Source organism: Herpailurus yagouaroundi, unplaced genomic scaffold (genome assembly GCF_014898765.1).
Source record: "Herpailurus yagouaroundi ecotype Mexico unplaced genomic scaffold, PumYag 77, whole genome shotgun sequence".
Classification (NCBI taxonomy): domain Eukaryota; kingdom Metazoa; phylum Chordata; class Mammalia; order Carnivora; family Felidae; genus Herpailurus; species Herpailurus yagouaroundi.
Window position 1 is genome coordinate 53,865,536 of NW_024412388.1, and position 23,474 is coordinate 53,889,009.

A 23,474-nucleotide genomic window follows, 5' to 3' on the forward strand; every position below is an offset into this window, starting at 1 on the left:
GACACAGGTTCCCCTTGTGATCACATTCTGGTACCCTTTCTCCAGAGTCTATTCTCCCCCATTCTGTTACCCTGACTCCATGCAATCACCTGGATAAAATCAGATTCAAACAGGCCAACTCAGGACTGCCCTGGTGGAGAAAAGACCTTAAAAAGGGCCACTTGAAAAGTGTCCCCAGGGAAGAGTCAGGGCAATAGAGCTGCTTTGGGACTGAGAGAGGAGAAGGAAAAGAGGAACCATTTACGGGATGATGATCTGCATGGCTGCTACGGGGAATGTGGCACTGAAGTCAACCATGTGAGTGGGGAAAGCCGCTAAACCCCCACAAGACTGGTTTCTCACTGGAAAAATGGGAGACACAGTTGTGCCCCTTGTGAGGTTGCTGTGAGAGATAACTCCCACTTCAACGGGGGGGGGGGCCCCCCACTTCAGCACCTGGCATCTAGGGAGCACTCCAAAACTGGTAGCTATTGTGGTTAAGACCAACATTACATCCTGGTCAGCGTCACCATCCTTGTACCAGCTGGTTGGCAACAGCCTGCAGAAGCTTTCAGCGTCAGAGCGATAAAGGCTGCAGAAATCAAACACCCAGCGTGACTCCACAGATGAGGATGTGGGTCAGTGATGACTAGGCCAGTGAGTCCTGCTGGGTCCCTATCCCCTTCTTGACATGGCCGCCCTCAGGCCTAGAGAGGGGTGGTGGGGCTGGACCAGACACAGAGATGTGGATTTGCTTTGCTGTCACATCCACTCTGAGGGCTGCCTGCTTTTCACTGATTCCATGAGGAGCTTCTCAGCTGCATTTTCAAGTAAGAAACCCAGGTCAGAGTCTGGCTATCAGAGCCTTAGAGTTAGGAGGGCAGAGGCATTCAGGAACCCAAAACGACCTTCTTTAATAGTCATGATTTCCTCACTTCTCTAATTTGCAGGTGGTAGAGGGAAGACAGAGGGCTTCTGAGGGCACACAGAAGCCAGCCTCATCCTCAGAGCTTGTTCTTCCTTTCTCCCGAAGCCCCCCCATCAGTCCCTCCTCTCCCCCAGGTCAGGAGAACTGGCCCCTGCCCCACAGCCATGGGTTAATGGCTGCCCCTGTGCATTTGCAGAGTGTGATGTAGGGAAAAGACCATCTGAGGTGGGTCAGAGGACTTGAGTTCAATTCCCCACTCCTGCTCGAACTACCTGGGCAAGCACAATGGCGATTACAACATACTCCGGGTTGTTTGGAAGATTAAGTGACAGGGCCTGGCACATGACAGTACCCATCACCATCACCATCGTCATCATAACTTGCTGCTACTTTTATCATAACTAGTACTGACACCATTAGCAAGGCACTGAGCTTCTCTGGGCTTCAATTTCCGCATCTCTGTAACAGCTACAAAGAGCTATTGTACAGATGGAATAAATGCAAATATGCATGTAAAGCATTTGAAATTAGTTAAGTACCCAGCAGTATGGTAGCTACTGCCGTAATTATCAGACATCAGCGAACGTGGATTCTGTGCTAGGTGCTGTGTACCCACCCTACGAGTCACAGCGTGGTAAGATAGACCCAGAGCCTGTCTGAATAGTTCATATTCAAGTGGGAGGGACATTCAGTGTGGAGTTCCAGGGGCCCCAAGGGAAGCCATGAGAGAGGGATTCAGTGCATTCCTGTGCTTTTCCTGCCATGGCTACTGGCTCCCTGGTCTGGACTGGGAGGGGCAGGAATCTACACCAGAGACCTACCCAGCTAATTCCAGGGAAGAAATCCTGTCCCAGCCTCCCATCTGCCACTTCTCACTATGTGTGGCTGCTGCCCTCCATCCCCCCCAACCTTACCCGGAGACCACCAATCTGCCTGTACTACCTGGAAGAGAGATTACGTAAGTAAATAGGGCAGTTGGGCTTTAAGATTTTACCTCCCTCTGAGGCCAAGGTCTCAGGGCCAAGTGGCAGATGTGTTTTTACCCTCGCGGAACATCTTCAAGCATGAAAACAAAGGCTGCAGTTACCCCCGAAGCTGGCAGGAAACCCTATCTGATCAACAAGAACACAAGACCTTCCTCTTTCCCTGAGTGCAGTGGCAGCCCCGCGGCTGGGAGACCAAACAGTGATTCAAACATCAAGAACCCAGGACCCTTTCTGTCCCAGTGTTGCATCCTCTGCCCACCCCTGACATAAAGGCTCACGGGCAAATTCCCTTAAAAGAACAAGATGTGTCAGATAAAGAGACTCCTCAGAGTATCTTCGACCACACTTACTGGGGCCTGCCCGTCCCAAATGTGCTGCCTGCCCTTTGAGGCCTGACCCCTTCTGAGGGAAGGATGTGACACATGTAGGGCAGCACCTATGGGAATGTCAAAAAAACTATCTGGAGTAGGCTGGCACTCAAACCCCTCTTTGACCTGACCTTCAGTGAGACTCACTTCATTTCTACAGGACTCAATTTTCTCACCTCTAAAATGGGGCACTTGACTAGGTGATGCCTAACTGTCCTTCCAGTTCTCACATTCTAAGAGGTGATGAATTCACCTGCAGGATATCAGTGACACTAACCATGGGGCTTCAAAAAGAAGAGCTGAGTCCGTCATCCCCCCATCCACTTTATTCCCTGACTCTCCTATGGTTCCCCACTCAGCTCCCTAGCATGGCATCCAAGGCCTCCTAGGACCCAAATCTGCCCTCTCCCAGTCTCATCAGCCCCTTCTTTTTATTTTATTCTATTCTACCCTACTCTATTTTATTTTAGAGAAAGAGAGCACAGGTTGGGGGGAGAGAGAGAGAGAGAGAATCTTAAGCAGGCTCCATGCTCAGCATTGAGCCCAACGCAGGGCTCGATCCCATGACCCCGGGATCACGACCTGAGCCCAAATCAAGAGCTAAATGTTCAACCAGCTGAGCTGCCCACGCATACCATCCTACCTCTTCTTTCTAACTTCACTGAATGCATTAGCCCTTCAGCCCCTGTTCTTCTGCAGCTCCTGCTTTGGCCTACCACACTGCCCCTACACATGCTTTGTTGGAAAAGCCCTTATCTAGTGGCCAGGCTAACTGTCCAACACGAGGCTCAAGATCCACCTCTGTGCAGCTTTCCAGTCCACGACTCAGGGATTCTGACCATGCGCTTCTTTGCGAGCCTGAGGTCTGATATGTAGGTGTTGATGAAAACAGCCATCACGTAGTGCGGTGGCCTTGTTTACCTGAAACATTTTCTATGTTAGACTGGAAACCCTTGGAGAGAGGGGCCTGAGTGTCAGGCATTTGATTCTCTGCATTTACCACAGTTCTTGACCCACAGAGGATATACTAGGAACATTTCTCAGAAAATAAAACCACTCACAGGGGAACATTTTACCTTAAAGAGGAAAGTGGTAAGCTTCTGTTTACTAATCCTAAACATGCTCTTTCCAAAGCCTGAGATGCTAAGAAAAGGTGTATGTTTTTATCTATAGACAATGCTGACACCTGAGGCCCAGGATTGAAGTTCAGGACAGACTCGTAACAAAACTAAATGAAGGACACCTAGAAACTGTGGGTAGGGGCCACTTTCTTCAAACCAACCAGCAGCTTCTGCTTGATCCGTGTCTTAGAGCATCAGCAAGGGGCAAAGGGGATCAGCGAAGGGACAGGGCCCAGCTCTGGCCAGGGGAGACCGACCTCGGGGCTTGGGCTGGCAGCAGCGTTTCAGCACGAAGCTGATGTTGTCCGTCCGCAGGATCTGTTTCTTGAGGTGGTTCATGAGGTCCCCCAGGCTGGGGAAGCTGCGGTCCGAGCCATGCAGGCTGTAACGGCCCTTCTGCACCTCGATCTGAAAGTTCTTGAACTGTTTCAGGCTACCCACCACCTGCCATTCAAGAAAAGGCTCAGGCAAATGTATCAACAACAGGAGAAGCTGAATAAGGATATATGGAACTATGTACTATCTCTGTAACATTTCTGTAGATCTATAATTATTCAAAAATAAATATTTATTACAAACAAGTAAACAATAAATAAGTCCAGAAGAAGACAATGATCAAAGAGAGTTAACACTAGAGAGAAAGCCTAACAGAGCAGGACTTCTACAATAGCATCACCCCATTTTAAACCTGTAAGACGGAGTTCAATGAAAAACCAACCTCACAGGAACGTTGCTGTGACTGCGTGACAAAGTAAAAAACTTAGAAGGTGCTTCGTAAAGGTTTGCAAATATTATTATGCATGAAATAATCATTACTATAACTACATTTATCCAGGAAGTCTCTCAAACTGAGCCCTTCCAGGCCATGCATCTATTTGAGGAGAACCCCTCTGGGAGGTGGTGGTCAGTGGTCTGGTCCGTTTCTAGATTCTATAGTACCACAGAGAGGAAGTATAAGCAGCTTTCCTTCACGGGCACTTTTTGTACAAAGATAAATATTTTAGTCATTAAGGATGAAGGTCGGAAAGATCTACTTATGGTATATACTAGGATAAGATGTTTAAGATCGCAAAGCCTTGGGTTTTATTCATCTGTACAATGGGGATAATGCCAGGGTCAATCTCACAGGGTCAGTATAAGGTTTAAATGAGGACATGTAAAGTGGTCAGCACAGCGTCTGGTGAGCTAAAATGAACTGCGCCAGTAATCGTATCTATGATCCTGTTTTCCCCAGGTAATCTGATACGAGGCGGACCACACTCCTGAGTCATCGACATTCCTGGTCCAGCACAAGCCGATTCCACCTCAGAAGGCAGTTAGGCTGTCTCATGCGCCCATCCATATTAACAACATTATACTCCCTTCACAGACTGATGAATGTAGAAGACAGGCATGCTGCCCAAACAACAAAGCTGACAAGTTCTGACCCGCTGTGGCCGTATCAGCCACGAGGCCTTGCTGTACAGGAAGGCTCCCAGGTAGGCAGTGGTACGCAGACACCTGACAGCCCTGGGTTCCTTCTGCCATTTCCTCTTCCCCCTCTGAACAGAGTCTAGTCCCCAGGGCTTCCCCAGTACTTTTCCTTCCAGTGTCTGAGGGCTATGGTGCACTAATGTGCTCACTTCCACCTTGCAGCCCCACCCCCTGCCATCCCAGTTCTCCCAGTTTGTGCTAACCCAGTCAACACTAGTGTATCTGTCTGGACTAATTCTGTAAAACTCATGGTCTTTTAAAATATCCCATTTCCTGTATTTAAGATTGCATGAATGACAAAGGGAGTATTGTAGTCTAGTGAGGTAAGGTCAACAATTCTGGTTTCTATCTTTGCTTTCTGGGTATCTCTCACATCGTTGCTAGCTTCCAGCTACTGTAGAGTCACTAAGTAGAGTCATCTCCACTTGTCAAACCATGGCACGGCAAGTCGTCCGTTAAAATGTCTGAAGCTACCATCCAGGGAAAGCTGTGTTAGGCTAGACTGCCAAGCTGGCCTTCCTGGCACTGGTTGGTACCTGTGAGTGCCACAGACAGATGTGGCTCTGTGTCTGAGATTCTGTCACCGAACAAATGCACTAAATGACAAATGTTTGGTCTGAACTGGTTTTCTGGCCACATTCTACCTTCCAGAGCCGCCGTGGATCCCTGACATGGGTCTCTTGAGGGAAGAAAGAAAGGGCCACAAGGAGGAAAGTTTCGGGGTTTGGCTGCTCAGGAAGTCTCCTTTTGAAGACTGGGGTTGTTCCAGTCAGAACTGCCAGGGATTTTCTCAGAAAATTATAATGCTCAACATCCTGCTCTGCATTTCTCTGGGTGTCTATCTCCCTGGGCTTTTTTACCCCCACCCCAGCCCTCCCCCCAGGTGGTCCTCTCTGCAGCAGCTCCTAGGCTGGCTGCACTGAACACATGCGGCCAATATGACTCGGCCTGACTGACCTCAGATTTTTCAAAGCAGGTGACAGTCATGAGGATATTGTCAAAGTCGGTACAGCTCCACCTCAGCACATACATTCCCTCCTCGCTTCCTTCTTGCCGCAACTTATTGATGGCATATTCTGTGCTAGAGGGAGAGAAAGGGAAAGGGAGAAAGAGCTCATACTGATGACAGCACTCTAAATCCCTTGGAGTAGCCACTTTCCCAAGCTGGCTCAAGTCCTATGCGCCCATCCCATTACCCAACCTGGGGCCTGAAGTCCTGTCTGAGAGGACACATGAGGCAAGCTGAGATGCCAAGGAGCCTCAACACGTATCAAGTCTCCAAGGTCTAGAAAGAGGACTCGTCTGCCATCTAAGGCACTGAGCCCAGCTTGACCCTGACTTCCCTACACACGTGGTCTCCAGCTTGACAGAAGCTATCCCCCCCACAAAGGTGATGCAGGAAGGCCTGACCAGTAGACAGCAGGGAGGGATGGAAAAGAGGGCACCAAAAAAGTCCTAAACAACATGCTCAACTGGCCCCAACCTAATCAACTGATGACACCACACATCCCATCACTAAAATATGGTTCCGTTCACACCAAAGGGAACTGAAAAGTTTCCAGAACCAACCAGATGGGACCGTGACAACCATTCTGTATGTTGTGGACAATCAGTGGGGGAGCCACATCAGTGCAGAGGTAATGATGGGCATCCGCTGTGAGCCGGAAGTAGCCGTCTACCAGGGACACAAAGGACAAGGCCTCCTCGTGGGACGAAAGCTTCAGTTCCTGATGAGAGAGAAGACATGCCCGTGGTTACATCATGTGCCTACTACCTCAAGCAGCTGACTTTATGGGGAGGTACAGAGTGAAAAGATATTTAAAACACAATGGATGAGGCATGACCTCAAAAGGAAGCACTTTTTGCCGATAATAACTGTACCCCTTGCATTTATACAGGATTTTGACTCTCCATACTTTCTCATCTAGTGTCTTCAAACTACCAGATGAGGTATGGTGTGTTTGCATGGGAGGAAGGGCAGAACGGGCAGCTATGGCAGGCAGAAGACCTATGGAGAGGCTGCCACAGGGGTCTAGATGGAGGAACAAGCCTGCCTCAGGTATAAAAGTACAGAGAGCTTAAAAAAAAAAAAAAAAAAAGAAGTGGAGGGAGGAGCAGCAGAGCATGTGGAAGTGGTACTCTGGTCTTGGCACTAAGCAATGACTGACTCAGCACCCATTTTACAGAAAAGGAAACACAGGCACAGATGCTTCATCTCATATGGAGTTGGTCTAGAAGGTGAAACTCCGAAGTCTTAATCCAGGAATGGTCCCAGACAATGATGAGGTTGCTAGATTAAGTCCAGAGACCTCTGAGGGTTTGGAGGCGGCAGAGAGTCTTACTCAAAGTGAGAGAACAAAGGCCAAAATGGAGATGAGAGAGGGGATATCCACAGAAAGAAGGTTTTCAAAAAAAAATGCCTGGAGATAAAGACAGGTGAATTTTTTTTCTGTCTTGGTCATATAGCCCTGAACAAAAACTGACTATCTGAGAGAAGCCATGGGCTCAACCAGGAACATCTCCTGACGGAGGGGGGAATGGAAAGCCATTTAGAGCTTTGACTCACAAGAATATTAAAAAGCACCTGAGTCTTCTGAGGGCAGAATGGCATGTGAGTATAAGACTCTGTCCATAGTACTGGAGAAAGGACAGGCTGGTGGCAAAGAAAAACAGACAAAGGAGACAAATCAGTGAAAGAGAAAGGGGTGGACAGAAGCAACTAGAAAGGATGGAGGCAAGTGGGGCTAATGACAGCTACCTTGCCAAAGGAAGGGTCAGCTCTAGACTTGTGAGCCAAGGAGGCTAAGGCCACCACAGAGATGGTTATTCAGTAAGGAGACTCTGTGCTAAGTGTGCTTCCTTTCACATGTTACCTGGCATTGACCTGCAGATCCCCAAAGAGCAAATTCAGAGCAAATGGTCTGAATCGGGCAGCCCTTCCCCCAATCACCTAAAAGACCAAGACCACATAAGCACTTCCCTGAGAGAAGTCTGAGGAAATGGGAGACGTCAAGAAGAGGCAGAGAGAAGAGATAAATCAAGATATAGTTTGATAACATGCTAGCATCATGCTTTCCTGAAGACCAGCAGCCAAAGTACTGCCTGGTCAAAGGGCTTGGAAATCCCACGGCTGGCAAGGGACAGGGGAAGGAGATAAAGAAGAGAAAGCATCGCACAGTGTTAACCCACAGGTTCTGGAGTCCGTTTACGTGGGTTCACATCTTAGTATCTCCAACTTGCTATTATGGTTAAGCACATGCAATCGTCATTTTTACAGGTCAAAAACTGTCAAATATTGGCAATTTCAAATGGTTTAATCTTAGAGCTGTGTGACCTTGGGCAAGGTACCTAAGCTTTTTGTGCCTCAGTTTCCTCCTCTGTAAAATAGGGACAATAATACACCTACCTATAAGGTCGGTGAAAATGGAAAGAATTTACATTCACAAAGCATTTCGAACAGGAAGTGTCTGGCATGTAGTAAGAGCTAGTATTTGTAGAGGAAAATGCAGTAACGAGGAGATGAAGTATTTATTTCTCCCCGCCTTCCTCCTGCAGCTGCCACAGACTCGCCAGCCCCTGTGGTCCGAGCGGGCGCTGACTGCAGTGCCCGACGTGACTCTGTCAGCCAGGATAGGATGGGGCGGGCTCACAGACACGGTACCAGCTGGCGGTGGCTTCTCCCCTCTGCTACATGCATCTTCAGGGTCTGACCGAGGTGAAGAGCCCGACCACGGCTGTGCCAAGCTCTTCCTCCCTGCAGTCTCTGGGGAAGAGAACGCTTTGGAGCTGGAGCTGCACATTCTTACTCCGTGACCCTGCACGAGTTTCCACACCTCTCCACAGTCTAGACCTCCCCTCCCCCCCGCCCAGAAACAGAGCCAAAATTCCTACATCTAAGATCCTTGTAAGGACTAAATAAAATAGTATAGACACAGCACAGAATCCAAGCTTATAGCTATGATATGCTGAATAAATGGCACTCATTTTTATCTTCTTCCTCCCTACATTCTCCATCTTCCCACTAACATCTATCTGGCCTCTACTGCTTCTCCCTTCACTTTATTTTTCACTAGTTTCCTGATGAAATTAACTTATGTTTATTGTTTAAAAGGGGGGGGAGATGAGAATAAAAATATTTAAATTATTCATAATCCCACCATAAATAACAGCTAATATATTTTAAAATATTTATTTAAGAGAGAGAGTGCAAGCATGAGTGGGGAGAGGGAGAGGGAGAGGGAGAGGGAGAGGGAGAGAGAGAGAGAGAGAGAGAGAGAGAGAGAGAGAGAGAGAGAGAGAGAGAAACTCCACTCCACACTGTGCTTGGAGCCCCACTCGGGGCTCAATCTCATGAGCCCATAGGATCATGACCTGAGTTGACATCAAGAGTCAGGTGCTTAACCATCCAGGGACCCTAATAGCTGTTAATACTTTATTTTTCTAAGAGCATGTGTGTGTATATACATATATGCATTTCTTTTAAAAATGTTTTGAACAAAGTTGGTACCATTCTGTAGATAGTTTAATATTCTCCTTTTTTCCATTTACAAAGCATTTTTCCATATTACTAAAAAAAATAACAATTTGTTTATATAGTATTTTACTGTTCAGGTGAATTGTGATGAATTTTTCCTCTTCTCCTATTATTGTAGATTGGGGTAATTTTCAGTGATTTTACTCTGTAAATTCTGTTCGGGTACATTCTCATGCACAGACCACTGGCTTCATCTCTGTTTCTGGAAAACAGCACTAAGTTCCCAAATAGAGGTATATATAAATATTTTCAAGGCTTTTAGCACGTGTTGCCAAACTGCTATCTAAAAGGTGTAACAAGAAGGCAAGTTACCCCAGCTATAAAAGAGTGACCATCTGTTCTCAACCCTATCACCAGATTCGTTCCCAACACTGAGTGTTATGTCACCCTCTTGACAGAGTATTTGCCACATTTAAGGCAAAGCGTGGTATTTCCCTGGTGCTGACTACCTTCACCCCATGAGTGCCCGCCTCAACTGACTGTGCTCTCCACGTGCTGTTGGCCATGACTTCCCCCAACACAAACATGTTTATTTTGGCAGCGCTCCTACTTCCCCTGCCAAAAGCGGCCTGCTTGTCTAGATCATGTCCTCGAGTGATACCAAAAAAGAGGAAGTGAGATTGAACACCCCTTCCTCTGTCCGGAGTCACTTGGGTGTGCCTGACACCGTAACGGGGACTGCCACTGTGGGCACAGCCACCAGCCTGACAGGCTCCTGAAGTGCAAAGCGGGGTTTCCTGGAGACTTCTTCCCAGAAGGCTCCCCCAACTCAGCGGTGAGGCTGCACAGGGCCCTTGGGAGGAAATGCTAACATTCACCCATCTTGTTTTCCTTCAAATCCACTAACTTTTGTGAACTAAGTATTTATGCTAAAATGTCTTTGGGAGAGCAGCAAATCCTGAAAAGTAGATACACATTGGCAAGACCAAAGAAAGGCTCCAGAACGTACCAGTATAACTCAAAAACCAACATGGATAATGCCAATGTCAGCAAGAGGGATTTCTGGCTGAAGTAAGAAAGAAAATCATCAGATTTTTCTCCTTGGGACAGGAGCTCTGCAAGCATGTGCTGCCTAACTGTCCTCAGCAAAGTCTGCCTCTTATCACTGGATCCAAACAGAATTGCCTCCAGAGCAAACTTACCATTTTTTTATTGTCCTGCTTATTGATGCTGACCACACACTCCTTTATTACAATGTGAGTGATTTCAGGGAAGTAAGAAAAATTGTTCCACTCTTCCCGGATTTTGTTTTTCTCCTCATCCTTCTTGTGTTTATTTTCCAGCTTTTTCCATTTCAGTTTGTTTTTTTCCTTTTCAACAGGAACAACCTGATAAGATGCATTAAAGTGCCAGAGTTAAGTTGCTTTCTCATTTCCTATTGGCAAAAAAGGTCAACGCTTCTGGAAAACTAAAATAGAGGCTACATTCAAGGAGAAGAAAGCCAGCCTGCCTGGATCTACACAGGAATTAGAACAGGTGGCACATGTGGGCTTAGGATGGCAGTTTAGTGTCCCATCAGGGAATCTTGGGATTTTATACCTGGCAGGGACCTTAATGAGCACTCTGACTAAACTCTTTAAATCATCTCTATTGTACCAGTCAAGTCAGAAAGGGAAATAACTGCCCCACTAGACAGGCATCCACCCTCAGGTCCTCTCACTTCCGGACTGATGGATATTTCAACACAGGCAGAGAACATGTTCTTCCCAAATGTGGCTACACAGAACATGAGCTTTCTCCTTTTAGAATCTAACACAGATTATTTTTAACATTCTAACAATATCCAAGATGAAACTTTCAAAAGAAGATATGAATCCCATGCTTGAATAATCTGCCAGTTATTAACTAGTTAGGTCATCAATTTGAGCCTCCAGTTCCCCGTCCATAGAACAGATCTTATATTTCACCAGGTTCTTTGAGGATTAGTTCTCATTAACAGTGTATCTACTATATAAAAAGCACTCGGTTAAGTTTTAGGCATTGTTATTTTAGCATGAATAAACCAGGAGAAAATAAAAATAGCCTTGGCTTTAACATTATTATTGATAATTATAACGATGATGATGGCAGCTATAATAGTTTTCAAACATTTATTACATGCTGGGCTTTGTGCTGACTGACATTCAGTTCTCTCAACAACTCCAGGAGGCAGATACATTAAGTACCTCCATTTTACATATGAGTAATATGTAGCTGATATAGGGGAAGGAACGCCCAAAGCTACAGAACTACAAATAGTGGAGCTAGGACCTGAACCAGGACTATTTAGGTTTAAAACCCATGCTTTTAAACCACTCTGCCCCCTTGCCTCATCCAACAAACACTTAAAAAAGCAGCTTTAAATCGCAAAATCAATTACCCTATCTCACGGAGCCAGAAGTCTAAATTCAACTCTTGGCACTATCGTTTATTAGTTAGTTATGACCTTGGGCAAGTTTCTTAACTTCTCTGGGCCTCTTTGTGTTCATCTATAGAATAGAGACAACGATAGGACTCCCCCTCAAGGCTTTCTTCTTCTTCTGTTTTTTTTCGTTTTTTTTTTTTAAGGAATAAAAGAGTAATACATGTAAAATGCTTAGAAAAGTACTTAGTACATGGTAAGTGCTGAATAAATATCTGCCATTATTATTAATATTATATATGCTATTGTTACATTTCTCTATTTCCCTACAGAACTCAATAAATATTTATTTAGGATAAATAAATATTCGTGAAGACAATAAAAGATGAATGATACATGGTCTCTAACCTGAAGACACTTGTCTGACAGGGGTGATGGACATGCAAATGGGTAATCCCAACAGGATAAACAGAATAGGTATGTGACACAGGATGGTCTCTTCCACCAGCCACCTATCACCACTTACGTTTGGTTTCTGTCTCCACTGGATTCCAAGATTTCCAGTTACCATCACTTCATAGAGAATGTTTCCACTGTCATCTGGATGAAACCAATTCATCTCATTTTCTGACGAAATCAGTAACATGGAAGTCTCAAATATTTCAGCACCATAATGTTTTGTCAAAGTCTCCAAGGTCGCCAGGTATTTCACCTTCAGGTCATGAGTAGATACACTGCTGTCACAGATGGTCTTGTTGTTAAATTCCTTTAGGAAATCCTTGAAAACATTATTTATCCGCATCCTGGTGAGAAGATTCCTCTGCCTGATGGACTTATTCAATGTTTCTGGGATATATCGCTTGTAGCTAAAACAAAGTAGGAAAATATGTCTGTATGTCATGCACAGGCCAGCATAGAATAGTACAGAAACCAACCTAGTCTAGAAATCTTCCTTCCATGTGCTGCCCCATAGGAAAGGAGGACCTGCTCCCAGAGGGTCTTAGATGGAGTAAGCACTAGGCTGAAAATCATAAGGAGATGGAGGTGAACAGGGACTGAAAGAGAAAGAAAAGCACATGTTCACAGACTGTACTGAGATGGGAATTCCTACAAGTATCATCCAATATTCTGGGTTGCAAAGGGGGGCAGCAAAATTGACTTATCTGTGTTTTTGCTTGCCAGCGTCACTGTTCCTGTGCACGTTAAGTACTCACATGAACAGTTATTAAGATTCAGCATCAGTTAGAAGGTGGTGTGAGAGGAGGCAAGAGTGATTATAGATGCTCTGTAGGCTCTACTTTTAGGTTTTATAATTTTTCTATAAAGATCACATATTGCTTTTACAAGAAATGGGAAAAACACATAAAATCCAATTAAATATAAAAGACCTCATGTCTGCCATGTGGAAGTGTCCCAGAAGAATTAAATGGATTGGCAAGGAAACCGATCAATTACTTATGCAGGTGCTAATAGGAAAGTATCTATGACTAACAAGAGTCTTGACAAACTGACAGACTGCTGGAAGGAGCCCGTTTTAAGAACAGTATGAACACCCATGAAAGAAAGAACAAACTGGAAACCAAACCAGTGGAGAGACCAGTCTGCCTAATACTCTCAGGCCTGAGACAGCATCTGGCCCTGGGTAATCCCTGCTGCACGAATGGTTTCATGACAGTGGAAAATTGTAAAGTTTAGAATTTATCCCCAACAGATATTGTGACATTTCAGATTAATGTAATAGAGAGGAAGGTCAGAGGAGAGCTGTCATTTTTTACCTTTGTCTCATGAAAAAGTAAAGAGGAGGTACCCGGAGCAAAAGTCACGGAAAAAAGAGAAAGCAGCAGTACAGCATGTATCTAACCAGCCCTGCATCACTGAGAGGCAGCCCGGCACCTGCTCCAGACTCTGCTCAAGGGCGAGATACAAGAAGGAAGCTTAAGGGAAGGTGCATGCTGCCTATCTCAAATAAAAGAGCTATATTAACTTGTTCTTCAAAATGAATCTGTCTTCTTTTACGACATTCACAGCAACTCCTTGGTAAATACATACATACAAATATTATACAGATAGGTAGAAATTATGCAGTTTGACGACACCTTCACAAAGACTTGATCATGAATGCTATTTTAAATAAATGCCATTTTCTTGAGGTACTATCCTTCACATCAGATAAACAGCTCTCCAGTGAACTCCAGTTCAGGCTGTGGATGACAGTAGCTGCCTGTAGAACAACACTCAGAAGGATTTCAGAACAGCTCCGGCACAAAAGGAAAAAACGCCGTGACAGATGGCAATGCCCACCACGGGAAGAGAGGCGAAGGGCAGGCATGTGGGCCACCAATTTGATTGGTATCGCTCATCCAGAACTCTCACTGGAGTGCAAATTTCTGAGGTCATGAGCCCATGTTCAAAATCAAGACACGATTGTAATTGTGCTACCTTTTATAAATGTTCTAAAAAAGATCTAGGCGCTGCAGAGAGCAGGGGTCAGCCAAAAACTGGCAGGGGTTAAACTGAGATGTCAGGGAACGTATAAAAATAACACTGTCCCCACGATCAAGTCTTCAGCCAGCAGGAAGATTTACCTGATGTCCTTGGGCAGTTCTGGCAATTGCATCTTCTTCATCATGGCGTAGTGGGAGATGGCCAGGACAGCCATTCCCAGACACTCGTTCTCAATATCATGTCCATCCTGCTCGGTCTTGGGGTCTCGAATGGGAGCCAGGCATTTGACCAAATCATATTGTCCCTTAGGAACAGAAGTGAAAAGAAATGAACCACCAGATTTTCTGTGTCTCTAGTCTTAAGAGAAAGGTTCTCCACACAGGGAGGTGCCACCCAGAAAAGTAGCGATGACACGAACGAGGTTTATAGATTCTCTGGCACCAAAGCTCCTTCTCAAAAGTTGGGCATGAGGGGGCTCAGGAAATGTTCTCCCCAGGAATAAATTTCATTTATGTAACAAATGTTTACCGGGCACCATGCGAGCTGCTGATGAATAGCACAAACACGTGGAGCCCTTTCGCAGGACTTATCCTATAAATGACCGTGGCCGGCAGCACATTCTGGGCTTGGACAGCACCAGGGCAAGGGAGGGTGACACCTGGCTGGGGTTGGCTCATTAATTCCACAGACATAGATTGAGACATCCTAGACTAGGCACTGGCTGTATAACTGACAGCACATCACACCTCATTCTGATGGTGAGTTAGAGAAAGGGCAAGTGAACCATTGCCACACAGGAGTTTTTCGACACCTGCTGGTTAAGTTTCTAGTAGTGAAACATATCACCAAAATATACCCCCTCCTGTTGGAAGTGCACAGCATTCCAAGACCCAGTGAGGGCTTCAAAAACAAAAAAGCTAAAGAGCAGTCCCTGTCTTCTACAGAGTGCAAGTACACCACCTGTCTTGTACAGAGTAATGATGATGTCAGTGCTACCTCCCCTTTGTGAAACCCTAGCCCCAGTGCCAGACTGTGGGCTAGGTTCCCTTTATTTACTGTTTCATTCAATCCTCTCAACAACCCTATGACGTAGGTGCTGACATCATCCATCACCTCTACCTAACAGATGAGGAATGTAAGGCACCCAAAAGCTACATCACTGCACTCACCCACGTGGTAATTATTGATTACTGGGAACCAATTATGGGCCAGATATTATTCTAGGGGCCAGGGGTATACATAGCAGTAAGCCAAACTGTGTTCCTGACCTCAGGGAGATTCCATGTTGAGAAGAAAGAATAAACAAACAGGAATATAGAACATCAGTATAGTTATAGTTATAAAGAATAGTTCTTTAATATAGATAGAACTTTAATATATAGTTATTTAATATAGTTCTTTAATATAGAACTATATAATATAATATAGTTATAAAGAACAAAGTCAAGTGGAAAGACAGAATGCCGTGGGAGCTGGGACCCAGGAAGTGGTGGGGGAAAGTCAAACCTAGATGTGACTCCAGGGCTATGGTTCATCAACACTGTGCTGCAGCCACTCAACTTTACTAATGTCAAGCACACTGAAATCTTTAGCCTTTCTCTCGATGGAACAGAGGTAGTGTGAAATCTAGGGGTGCTGTTTCCACATAAGTGAGACACTCACTTTCTCTGAAGGGACTTTAGTTTAGGGGTTTCTGGATGGAGGGTTCTCACTGCGGCTGTTTTTCTTTCCCAGATAGGATTTATTTCTCTCAGGTAAGAACAGGACACCGTCAACCTCCACAAACTACTAAGGACCAATAAGAATCATTTCTGCCGGCAACGTGTGAAGAAGCAGAACAAAATCTGAAACTATTTTGATTGGCTGTGATTTTCTGTAAATATCACTGTACAACCACCTCAAGTAACTCATTCCTGAACCTCTGAGAGGTCAGATTCTAATGCAATACTTATTCTTGAAGTATGGTGCGCTATTCCTTTGAATATATAAAGCTGGGAGGTTGAATAAAAAACGATTGATCTGAAAATGGCCAGTTTTCTGGCCAGAAACTAAAGCTGTGCAATGGAATATAACTGGGACATAAAAATCACACGTGAAAGTGTATCTTAAAGAAATAGAACACATCTATAAACACTTCTATAAACTCACTTCCTACCTGAAATCTCTCCATAGGCATCTCCAAATGAGAATGCCTCATTCCCAACCCTTCTCCAACCTGCTCCTCCCTGCCTTCTCTACTTAGGGAACGACTCCATTATCTATCAAACAAGGCCCAAAATGGAAACCTCAAAATCACCTTTGATACTTCGGATTCTCTCCCCTTGCGCAGCCAACTGATCAGCAAATCCTATCAATTCTCCCTCCAGAATTAATTGTAGGTCCCCCATTTTTCTCCAAACTCTACTGCCACCACCACTAAGCCAAACCAGCATCTTGTCTCACGTGGACCAACGTGGCACATGATCTGCTCCTCGCTAGCCCCACCAGTAACACTCCTTCCCATCACCCTCCTCTCCTCCAGCCACACTGACTCTCGTCTCAGCTCCCACCTGCCTCACAGTCTTCCCACATTCTGTTCCCTCTCTATCAGATGCTTTCAACCAGGGAGATTTTGCCCCATAGGGGAGATCTGGCAATGTCTGGAGACAGTTTTGATTGTCACAATTGGTGGGATGGCATCTAATGAGTGGAGGCCAGGAATGTGGGTAAATGTCATACAACACAGGGCAGTCCCTCAGAGCAAAAAACCATCCAGCCCAAAATGTCAGTAGTGCTGTTGAGAAACTGCTCTAACGGAGAAGAAATATTTTCCCCTCTCCTTTCTTAGAACTGCAGACTCCTTCTTCTTCCAGATTCATAGAAGTGTCACCTCCTTAGAGACCTTCTCCCATCACACTATTTAAATCAGACTTTCCCAATCAAACCTCCTCTCTATATTCTCTATCACAAAAGCTTTCTCCTTCATAGCACTTCTGACCATTCTTATGTGTTCCATATGTATCATTTTACTTGTTTTCTGTTTGCCCAGCTTGATTTTGTATCTGCTGCTTGCAGAGACCACATCTGTCTTGTTCACCATAGTATCTGCAGTGCCTCAGCAAAGAGTACACAGGAGTAAATATTTGTTGAATGAATGAATGATTATGAAGCCATTAAAACAGCACAGATTTATATTTTTAACTGACATCTGAAAGATCATCAATAGAATGGACAAAAAAGCAGTTTACAAAAATGATGGGGTATTTTCAAAAAACTACACGGTACACAATATATACCTGCATGGTAACATCAGGAAGCAGATCACCAAAAACGCTGGTTATCTCTGGGGAATGCAATTCAGGAACTCTAACTTCTCTTCTGGCTTTTATCTAGTGTCTAATCTTCCCACCCCACTACCGCTGTGACTCAGAGCAGCCACCTCCTGCCTTCCCAAACGTTACTCTGACTGCTGAGATGTCCCCATTCACCCCACTGAACTACACCCTCCCTCACCTGCAGCTTCCCTCTGCTCTCTCCACGGGAGGCACTGCAGATGAGAAGTGAAATGATAGGAGGTAGGGGAAAAAGAAAGGAACAGGGAAGAAGCGATGCCTCGAAAATCCCCAAGTGGGACAACCAGCCCCTTGGGACGCCGAACTGCTGCCTCTCCCCTCCTCGTTCTGGGCAAGTCCTAGGGCAGCAAGGACAGCCATAAGACAGAGCAGAGCAGGAGAGGAGGCCATAAAACATCCTAGCCACCAATGAGTCCAACCACACCAGGCGGTCTGAACCTGTGATGCCTCAGCCATCCCGGGCCCTCCAGCTTCTCCCGGGCCCAGACTTCTCACCTGAGCAAACAGATACTCCAGGGAGCTGGCGTCAAGGAGAGGGGTTGCATCTGGAACTTTTTTTTTCTCGTAGCCATTTTTCTGCTTCTTCGGAGAATGTCGCCATACAGACTGCTCATTATCATTGGTCCCATGCCAGTTGGTGAAATAGAACCTAGAAGGCAGGAAGATAAGTGTCAATTTGGGGAAGGGGACATTCGAATGCATGGGAGAGGTGTCCTTGTTGTACCCAGAGTGCTCAATGCCGGAGGCTAAATTTCCCTGGAAAGCAAGCGTTTGCTTGCTTCTCCGCTGTATAGCACGTCACTGGTTAGAAGGTCCTTTTTCTTTTCGCTCTTACAAGCACTCTGTGAACAGCATCCTGCCAGAACCTGTCTGTGACTCAAGGAGATAAACTGACTTTCCGCTACGTCTTCCTAAATAGGAAAACATGCTGACTAGATGCAAGAGCTGGCCCAGCAACTCCCTTTACCTTTAATAATGCTATCCTGCCTTGAATCCAAGACCTATTTAATTGACATTTTAACATTTCTATTCAAGAAAATGTAGTTTCGTTGTCTAATCAAGATGCACAGTTAATGTGGCAGTGCTTCCTATTTCCCAGACTGCTGTTATTTAATTGATGGCTTATCTTACAATGAATAGAGTTACAAATAGAAGAAATACATGAGCACTACTTACAAGCGGCAGCTTGCAGTGCTGTGAATAAAATTAATAAGCACTTTATGCCATTTAATCCTTACAGCAACTGCTCAAGGTAGGTTTCACTGTTCCTATTTTACAGCCAAGGAAAACAGAGGTTCCAAAAGGTGAGGTGAACTGACCCCAAGCCGCTTCTCTTAACTATTACATGCCTCTGCCACCTGTAGGGGAAATGCAGTGAGTTCTTGAGTGTGTGAAAGTGACTGAGCCAAGCTGGCGCAGGCCATCTATAGGTTACAGATTCAACTGGTACCTGGGTCTTTCTCCCTTGACGTGCCCGTGTGCTGGCAAAACCACCGTGGCATAAAGAAGCAACAAATAAAATTTCCTCCCAAAAAAGTGCTGCCACTAAACTCAGACATCTGTCACTGAGCTGTATTTGCAACGCCTACACGTGGCAGGCCCTTTTGCGAGGCTGGGATTCAAAGGGCCTGGTCTCCATACTCTTGTGAGTTCCTTGTCTATATGTCTACATGGCAACCAGTCAAATCCAACAATAACAATAAAGAAACATACAAGGGGCATGTCTCATAAGCGGGACTAGAATGTGACTTTCATGGAGCCCAGTTCTTCCTTCCTTCATAAAAAAATATTAAAAGTTGTATTTTACAACCACGTTGATATAAAGATAAATATAATCCAGCTTGGATTTTTTTTTCTGGTTTTAATGAAATTAAAACACTTTTTTGAGTCTTTAAAAATATTATGAGCCCTAGGCACTGTGCCCAATAGATAAGATGTCCCTGGACATAAGGGAGTCTTTGATGAGGTGCCAAACAAGGGAAAAACCATCCTCTACTGCCAGGGGAAGGGAGAAAGGGTTGGGAAGGGAAGTTGGGGCCAGAATAAATAAATGCCAGTCTTTAGAGCCTGGACCAGACAGAGCAGGCAGAGGAGACGGCAAGGCAAGATCACGTCAGGCAGGATGCCCTGGAAGAAAGCCCCATGGAAGATGGACTGAAATGACAGAGACCAAATCAGATGCCTATGGCAATAGTCTGGACAACGCTATAGGCTCTGTCGAGGCAGATGCCTCAGTGGTCTTGCTCAGCACTGAATCTCCGGGCATATAACAATTGCTTAACACATCATTGTCTGATGAATAAACAAGAAATTAATGAACAAATTCAGGGAGTAGCAATTAACATGGTGAGGGAAGGATGGATACAGAAGTTAGTATAAAAGTAAAATCAGTATTTTAGAACTTTCAGGGATTCTATACACCTCATCTTCCCTATGACTTATGAAAGTGAGAATTTGACTGTGGGTTTTGGTAGCTCTCACTCACACATAGAAAGAACACATATCCAGGAGCCCACGTGCAGCATAAACCACAGCTGTGGGATTGTCCTCTCACTCTCCTATGTGAGAGGGGATCGGGTGCCCACAGCTATCTGCTGATGAAGAGGCTGGCACTTGTATCCCTGAAGAATCTACTTTTCAAGGACAGACGGAGCACAGGATGGGAGGACTCAGCCAGGATCAGCGATCCAAGATAGGCAAGAAGTAAGGGTGAACTGGCTCTACCAACAGAGCAAATACAGGAAAATCTGACATTGGGGCAGAAAAAAAATTGACAAGGACACAGCCAATTCTTCTGGCTACTGAGTCAAGTCCAAAATGGAGAGTTCTCATCATTCACACAATAACCAGATATCTACTAGAAGTTTTCGGGATCTGTCTAGAAGGAGACAGGTGAAAAGGCAACGAACAGGACAATGAAGACAGTAACTAAGGGCTTGCGAACACTTACCCTGTGCCAGGTACTCTTTATACAAACAAACAAAGCAGGGCTCTCCCCGAAGGGCAGGCCGACAGGTACATTCCTTTTGGTAGTGGAGGAAGGCGGTGAGAAGATGAGAATTATGTGCAACATGGAAGGGTACCTGGGAAAAGTACAAGAGTCTCTAGGATGCAGGAGGTTGTTTGAAAGAGAAGCAATGAAGACAGATTTTCCCTGAACCGGTCCAAGGCATGGTCCTCTTGTGCCACATCCCACTGAGTCTCTATGAGAAAGAGTCCTTGGACCTGGTAAATCAAGGGCCCAACATACTCCCTTTGGGCAAAACACAATCTCCAGTCGGGTCTGAACAAAAACATTCTTCCAGGCTGTTATCTGAGCCCTGTGAGACCAGCTTCAGTTTGGAAATCTTTTGGCAAGATGTTCAGACAAGATAAGGCCGAGGAGATCAAACTACCTTGCGGCTCCATCACTTCCGTAAAGGTTGAAAAGAGCCTAAAACAAGGCTGGATCTCTAGAAATTGCCCATAGTCAAAGGCTGACAGCTTTCTATTTAACAAAATGACAAAACAAAAAACAAAAGCCTTTAAATCAGTGACTACCAAAATCAACACCTTCCTAATTTTACCCTAATAAGACAAAACTAGAAGGTACACTGAAGACAGACACTCTACGTTTTTAAAATTTAAGTATAATTAACATACAGTGTTCTGTTAGTTTCAGGTGTACAATGATTCAACAATTCTGTAACATTCCTGGAAGAAAATACAGGCAGTAACCTCTTGGACATCGGCCACAGAAACCTTTTTCTACTTTAGCAAGGCAAACAAAAACAAATTTAACTATTGAGACTACACCAAAATAAAAGGCTTTTGCACAGGGAAGGAAAACCCTCAACAGAACAAAAAGACAACCTACCAAATGGGAGAAGATAATTGCAAATGATATATCCAATAAGGGATTAAGATCCAAAATAAAGAATTTACACAAATAACCAAAAAACAAATAACTCAATTAAAAACTGGGCAGAAGACATGAAAAGACATTTTTCCAAGAAGAAATACAGATGGCCGACAGACACATGGAAAGATGCTCTACGTTCCTTTTTAAAATTAATCATCAAGGGGCGCCTGGGTGGCGCAGTCGGTTAGGCGTCCGACTTCAGCCAGGTCACGATCTCGCGGTCCGTGAGTTCGAGCCCCGCGTCGGGCTCTGGGCTGATGGCTCAGAGCCTGGAGCCTGTTTCCGATTCTGTGTCTCCCTCTCTCTCTGCCCCTCCCCTGTTCATGCTCTGTCTCTCTCTGTCCCAAAAATAAATAAACGTTGAAAAAAAAAAAATTAAAAAAAAAATTAATCATCAAGATGTTCATCAAACTGGGGCCACACACAAATTCCTAGGATTGGAACATGCTAATGGGAAAAAATAAAGAATGGCATAAATAAATATACTATGATAGCTGTGTAGATTCCTTTTCAGAATGGCATGGAGGAATGACAGAGGAAGGAAGAGGGAGGGGGAGAGAGGTAGACAGACCTATTAAGGAGATACGACTTCCTTGCAAGTCTTTGAGAAAATTATATTACAGATGACTGCATATTCTACGTTTATGTTTAGATATTATACACAAGGAATTCTCCTTAGGTTTCTACAGAACTCTACTAACAGATAGTGAAATTCATTTGAATGAAAAAGGAAATATTCTTTTTCACAAAAAAGAATATGCTTATCTTATACTAAGACACATTATAAAATAATAACCATTTAAAATCATGATCTAAAAACAGAATCTTATAATTGAAGCACAGAGTGTTTCCCAAAATAGAGTTGGGATTCCACTGAAATAGTCGCTAACATTTGTTTTCATATGACACCTTCTACAGTGGTGAGATTAGGAGGTTTCAAAGTTTTTGTAGTTTGTTGTAATGCAAATGTTTTAGCTTAGGGTGGGATCTTTTTTTCCAAGTTCAAAGAGCCTGTGGTAACAAAGCAATATCCTGTTGAAGCTCGATGTCAGGTACAAAGTCAAGGTGCCAAAAATGAAGTAGTTGTGCACTTCCTGGCAGCTAACAGAACAGGGAAGAGGCAAAGACAGCCCCTAATAGTGAGGTATTCGCACAATCCACAAAGACAAGTGCCTCAAGGAGGGTTCTGGGGCGGACAAGAGGATTCACTAGGTGTGTGACTTTGTGTAACTCATTTCTCCACTGTGGACATCAGTTCGCCCCTAAACAATGAACAATAGTTGAACTAGGTAAATTCAGGTCTTATCCAAGTCCCAAGTTCTACCGTTCCAAATTCTGAGCCAAGTAGACAAACCTAGAGGGAAAGAACTAGAATTCGGTGACATGCCCCCTTCCTAGACTGTCGGCTGCAAATAACACGTTTCAATGCTGGTTCACACAGACAACCCCCAGGCCACAGAAAGCAAGATTACACTTTGAAAAACAATCCAAATATAGTCAGAAGGCTCAGTTGGGTGGGGTGAATGTTTCCCTAAATCTGGGGCGAGAAATCTCACATGGTACACACCTCTCCTCTTAAGGTGAGACCTTGGGTGAGTACAAAAAGAAAAAAATAGTCAGCCCTAGAATGATTATCAAAGAAAGCAGATCTGGTTCAACTGCTGCTGAGAAAAACATCCAGACCATTCTGGAATGTTAGCAACTCCACCAACTTCCCGAAGAAGCAGCATCTAAGCTACCATGGAGAGGCTCTGAGATCCCTGAGGGTGTTTCCAGCAGGTCCCTACGTTCCATCAGCAACTGAGCCAATCTGCCGGTTTCATCACATCTATGTAAGTCAAGATCCTTTTCAAAAAGTATTCACCCTGTTTATAAGCTCCTTTGCTAAAAGCACACTCAGTTGTGCTTAACTAGTATCTAACAAACATTTTCAATTCTAGGTAACAGAGCAAAAATGTTTATAAACTCAAGACACTACAGTGAAGTAGTGCCTATGACACCTTGGGAGACTATGTGACATTTAAGGAAGTCTACAATACAAGAGAAAAGGCAATACCCATCAGAAG

General features: G+C 44.7%; 1 protein-coding gene across 1 annotated transcript in view; it reads right to left on the bottom strand.

Annotated features, from left to right (window-relative positions):
- Positions 1-23,474, bottom strand: part of JAK1 (Janus kinase 1) — a 129,617-nt gene that overhangs the window by 19,290 nt on the left and 86,853 nt on the right. The window contains exons 5-11 of the mRNA XM_040470498.1: positions 18,003-18,156; positions 14,316-14,479; positions 12,257-12,596; positions 10,532-10,717; positions 6,425-6,582; positions 5,813-5,936; positions 3,640-3,826 (exon numbers count right to left, since the gene is read on the bottom strand). Coding sequence (XP_040326432.1) covers positions 3,640-3,826; positions 5,813-5,936; positions 6,425-6,582; positions 10,532-10,717; positions 12,257-12,596; positions 14,316-14,479; positions 18,003-18,156 — 1,313 coding nt within the window. The remainder of the gene's footprint in view (positions 1-3,639; positions 3,827-5,812; positions 5,937-6,424; positions 6,583-10,531; positions 10,718-12,256; positions 12,597-14,315; positions 14,480-18,002; positions 18,157-23,474) is intronic.